This window comes from Gastrolobium bilobum, unplaced genomic scaffold (genome assembly GCF_033153095.1).
Source record: "Gastrolobium bilobum isolate Gb01-03AN ecotype WA unplaced genomic scaffold, APGP_CSIRO_Gbil_v1 utg45793, whole genome shotgun sequence".
Classification (NCBI taxonomy): domain Eukaryota; kingdom Viridiplantae; phylum Streptophyta; class Magnoliopsida; order Fabales; family Fabaceae; genus Gastrolobium; species Gastrolobium bilobum.
Window position 1 is genome coordinate 8,357 of NW_026898814.1, and position 5,370 is coordinate 13,726.

Below are 5,370 nucleotides of genomic sequence, written 5' to 3' on the forward strand. Positions count from 1 at the left end.
GGTGGTAGGGATGGTGGTTGGTGGCGGCAACAATGGTAGCGGTGGCAATGGTTGCAGCGGTAGGTGACAATGGTGGTGGCGGCGGCGTCGGCGGCGATAGTGGTGGCAATGGCATAATGATGGTAGTTGCGGGGGTGGTGGTGACGGTAGTGGTGGTTGGCTGCAGCGGCGGTGGTAACAGTAGTGGCTGCGGCAATGGCAGTGGTAGTTGGTGATAGTGGTGGTAATGGCAGCGGTGGCGTCGTGGTTGTGGCGGCGGTGGCATTGTAGTGGTGGGGGATGGTGACGACGACATTAATGGTACGGCGGCGGCGGTGACGATGGTGGCTGCGGTCTTGTCGGGAGATGATGGTGGCGGTGGTGGTGGTGGTGGTGATGATGGTAGATGTGGAGAATGATTGAGAGAGATAAGTGTTTCTCATTTTGCCCGGGAACAAAAAAGCAGAGAAATTTTCTGATTTTTGTTTTCTGTTCCCAGCACAAAAATTAAACCGGTTCATCCCGGGAACAAAAAAATAAACCGGTTTTACAAAATGAGTTTTCTATCCATTTCTGTTCTCGAGAACATAAATTAAAAAAAAAATGATTCCGAAAAAGTTGTCATACGCACCCTTAAACAAGTGAAATAATTAGAAACGGGAAATTTAAAGAAAGAAATAAGAAAAGAGAAGGAGAAAGGGGAGAAATTTAAGGTCAGTGTGGGGTCTCAAAAGTCTTAATCCTTGAACTGATGAAAGACCCACATCTTTAAACGCGTGATTATATATAAAACTCTTTGTCTGAATCACTGAAGGACAGGCACAACAAAAGTTGTGTATTTTAAATAAGTATGGTATAAAGGCCTTAAAGCGATCCATGCTGGTAAAGAAAGACTAATTCCGAGCGAGTGACTGACACGGTGCATTTCGTTTTGCATCCCCACTGGAAAACTAGTAAGAATCCATGTGCAATTGTACGTTACCCAGAGAACTTTTGTGTATTATTGTGTTTTAGTTTGAAATAAATAAGAGTCTTGACGTACTCTTTTGATTTCAAGGAGTGAATAAAATTACTTAATGTACAAAATCTGATGAGATTAAAGCAAAGATCATAGGCAAGGAAACCATGTGTTAATATATTGGGTCACGCAATTGATTTGGGTTTAATTGTTGACCTTCTGATACTGATGGGTAGGTGCGAAGTCACTAAACCCTGTGATTATCAACATATACGTACACGAAATATATATACCCATCATCTTTGCCTGAACAGCCACTTGAATTTCATCCAAAACAATTAAAATATCAACAGCAGTTAAGTTAGACCTAAATGCACTTGACGTGTACTTATAACTATAAAACTCTAGTATCTTCCCAAATAAAAAAAATTTCTAATTGCGTTTGGTTTTGTACCTTAAGAAAATCTTAAAAACAGGTAAAACATTACATTAAAAGTATTAATAATTGTTTAAAGAAATATATATATATATATATATATATATATATATATATATATATATAGACACACACATATACACACAAGAGATGATCATTGTAAATTTAAATTATAAATTCAAAATACGACATTATCTATTGTGTCGACTCCAACACCTCCTGGCATGCATGGCGCATTGATATATTAATGGTTGCATGCTCTATAAGTTATAATTCTTTTATTTTTACTAGAGTCCTCCTATGTCGAATTCATAATTTCTTAACTTTTTTCTTTTTGTTTCTTTTCATTTGTTTGAAACTCGCCTAGTGCTCGATGACCACACCGATCTTTGACCTATTACTTGTCATCTTTCATCAAGCAATCCCTAAATTCTGGCACAAGATTCTTTAACGCTCAAGGTTCAAAAGGATAACTATTTTTATTTACAATGACAGCAACTTCAAAACCTAAAGTGTATAAATTAAGGGGCACTATTACAGTGTGATTTAGATGAGATGTTAGGAAGTCAGGGAAGAGAAAACGGTACTACTAACTTCCTCTTGTGGAGACCAAAGGCAACACAACAGTTATATATGCATATGTTTGTATATCGATAAAGAGCAACTCACCTCTCTTGTGGAGACCAAAAGCAACACAACAGTTATGCATATGTTTGTATATCGATAAAGAGCAACTCACCTGGTTGGTATTTGATAATGATTTTATATTATATTATATTATTTGATAATGTTGCACAAGTTCAATTTTTATTTTTATTTTGCCACTTAATTAAACGTGTGACCCTTTGGTCCGTGAGGCTATAATACTATATATGATAAAAAAAATAACTCATCCAAAAACTTAAGTTGATAAGTGATAGACCTTCAATAATTCTATATTAATTATATTTCTTTAACATATACAATATAATTTGCAAGATGGCTAGTGCGAATGTTTGGGCAAATGGTAATGATATACTATTATGAAATAATATGATATCCAAGACAAAATGTCGTCTACTCATCTTTTCTTAACTTTCAAAATTGAATCTTAAACAAGTCTTCCTAATTTTTTTTTGCCGAAAATATTGAATCTCCAAAGTAATTTCATGATATATATAAGAGAACAAAAAAAGAACATAACCATTTGAATTAAATTAGTAGCTAAATGGTAAGAAATAACAAATTAATAACTATTAAGTAGGTTGAAAATGCACAACTAATTTCTAACCATCCACATCCACTGCGCACCCACTGCATCCAAAACATGAAAAGTACTAATACAAAGGAAATTAAACAAGGAGCCCACCAAATTGCAAAACCGAGCCCACTTTAAAACAATGATGCCTCAATAATAGAAGGTGGTTTGTCATCCCTAAACTTTGTTAATTCCACAACTAGTGGTAGTAATCATATCATAGCAAAGATGAGCACAATTTCTTATTCCCAAAATTGAAAAAACAATGAGGAAAAGAATTAATAATAAAAGATAAAATACAACTTTGAAGATCCAGATTAATCACAAATCTTCCAAGGTATCATTACTCAGTACTTTCCAGTGGGACCTAATGCATTACCATTACCTCTCTTTTTTTCCTCCCTCATTAGGAAGATCTTTCTATTACTTCCTTTACTGTTTAGCTTCATCTACTAGCTACTGCTTAAAAAGCCATTGCTTCCAACTTGTTCTCTCTCTGTTCTATAACAAGCCACCAAGAAAATAAACCACCATATCCACTTAACACAACAACATGAAAAGAATGAATTTATTCTGTTCTTCCTCTGGTTCCACAGCAATAACTTCTAGTATGGAAAATCGTTCTTTGGTACGCAGAAGCACCAAAAGCTATGACCATGATAGAAGAAAAAACAAACTTCATGTCCCTTGTTCATCTGAATTTCCCATCAATCCTAAACCTTACTTCGAGAAGCATAGAAAAAGTTCAGCTGATAAGCAAAACAGTGACATTCGTAGAAAAAGCTCGGTTGAAGTCAACGACCTATATACTCATCCCAATACTACTGGTTCATCCAGAAGATATCTCCTTGGTGACGCGCCATTCATTGATTGGATATCTGAGTCTGATAAAATCACAGCAATGGTTCCTTCTCAGCATGATGCCAAAGCCAAGTCCATGGTTATGAACAGAAACAACGATTCTCCTGCTCTTAGGTCCTCTTCTTCAGGTCACTCCAGGAACCAGGTAATTTTTCATTTTTTAATTTTGTTCTCTGTTTGTTTTTTTTGTTTCTGAAAAGAATATAAAAAAGGAGACTTAATATTTTTGTTTTTAATGAAAATTTGGATCCTTACACACAATTTATAGTCAATTTGTTTCAAGCTACTTTTTTTTTATGAAAACAATCAAGCTTTCAATAATTTTATATTATATTTCTCAAATAATAAATTGTCTTATGAAACCTACAGCTTGTGGTTTTGAGGGTGTCATTGAACTGCAAGGCCTGCGAAGGAAAAGTTAGGAAACATATTTCAAAAATGGAAGGTGAGTTCTGGTAAATACATATTTTTGGGGTCTTAAAATTAGAACATGGTATAATTAGCCAAATAATAATGATAATAGTAAAGGTAGTAATAATAATTCCCACACTCTTGAGCTTTTTTCATTCTTTTTTTTAAACATCAAACTTTGACTTATAACATATATGTCAAGGTTTTATAGTTTCCCCATATATTTATGCTAAAAGCAATATATTTGGCTAATGATCCTATGTAGGAGTGACATCATTCAGCATAGACTTGGAGACCAAGAAAGTGACCATAAAGGGAAACGTGACGCCACAAAGTGTACTTGCGAGTATATCCAAGGTGAAGAATGCACAGCTATGGCCATCTTCATCAGTACTGCCATCATCTTCTACGCCAACTTCTCCATGGTCTACATAATCTGTTATCAATTAACATAAAATTTCTTTCACCCCTCTCTCTCTCTCTATTTTGTTTACTGTTGTTTGTTTGATAAACCCTCCGGGAAGTGCGTGTTTGTATGATTACAAGTTTGATCACTTGTCAAGCTTAATGTGTGTCATCTAAATGAACATTCTTCTTTAGTTATACGGGTGTAATATAGCTAAAGTAGAATTTCTTTCGTTGTTAACTGATTGCTGCTTAATGAAGTAGAATTTACAAAATATATTTATTTGATCATCTTGCTTCTTTCACGTTAAAACCATTTCTAAGGGAATGTTTTTGGGGTAACGTGAGTTAATTAACTTCAAATGCACCAAAGTACCTAATTAAGACCCACTACCCCACATTAATTGTTCCTGTTTGTGGGGATTAGTGATTTATATAAAAAGGAATATGATCCGTTTACAAACATTTTTTGCAAGTTACACTAAGTACAACCGGTCGTACACTGCACGATTAAAATATGACCGGTCGTACTTAGTGTAGTTTGTAAGAGATTGTAAGCAAAAAAGTTTGTAAATATAACCTGAGCCATATAAAAATGATATCAAATCTGTTTCATTGAAAGTTAAGAAATTCAAAATAAGTGCCAGGACCCGAACCAACCATTTAACTGGTATTTTGAACATGAACAAGCTGAATGTGCACCAAAAAGAGAGAAGGACTTATCAATACCCTGAGGCTTAGCATTTGAAAAGCAATCATGGGTCCCCATCTCTTCTATAAGCATGAGAAACTTGTATACCCTGATGCATATATATATATATATATGTACTGTTTTTCTCCATTGGATTGAACATGATTAATATAGCTGCGCTTTCAAATCATGGGGAGACAAAGGTAATGCATGCGAGACAGAGCTCGCAGGAAGCACCGAAGGCCAGGCTGGTTTGGGACACATTCTCTTCAGCAAACTTTTCCTTGTATTTTTTTACTTTTTCAGCTAACGATCGATGTTCACCAAACATTGGGTGGGTCGTATAGGTCAGCTTTAAAGAACTTCGGGATACATCACTTAAAAGCCAGCTC

At 35.3% G+C, this 5,370-nt stretch overlaps 1 protein-coding gene across 1 annotated transcript; it reads left to right on the plus strand.

Annotated features, from left to right (window-relative positions):
• Positions 1–3,062: 3,062 nt before the first annotated feature.
• Positions 3,063–4,450, plus strand: LOC133284346 (protein SODIUM POTASSIUM ROOT DEFECTIVE 2). The gene is made up of 3 exons (XM_061481348.1): positions 3,063–3,616; positions 3,841–3,916; positions 4,148–4,450. The coding sequence occupies exons 1-3, from the start codon at positions 3,164–3,166 to the stop codon at positions 4,315–4,317; spliced, it is 699 nt and encodes a 232-aa protein (XP_061337332.1). The 5' UTR covers positions 3,063–3,163; the 3' UTR covers positions 4,318–4,450.
• Positions 4,451–5,370: the final 920 nt, after the last annotated feature.

Excerpts from the sequence above, each read along its gene's own strand:
- LOC133284346 (XM_061481348.1), top strand. The coding sequence starts at position 3,164 with ATGAAAAGAATGAATTTATTCTGTTCTTCCTCTGGTTCCACAGCAATA. Across the intron at positions 3,617-3,840 it reads CAGGTCACTCCAGGAACCAG|CTTGTGGTTTTGAGGGTGTC; the intron begins GTAATTTTTCAT and ends TGAAACCTACAG. Across the intron at positions 3,917-4,147 it reads ACATATTTCAAAAATGGAAG|GAGTGACATCATTCAGCATA; the intron begins GTGAGTTCTGGT and ends GATCCTATGTAG.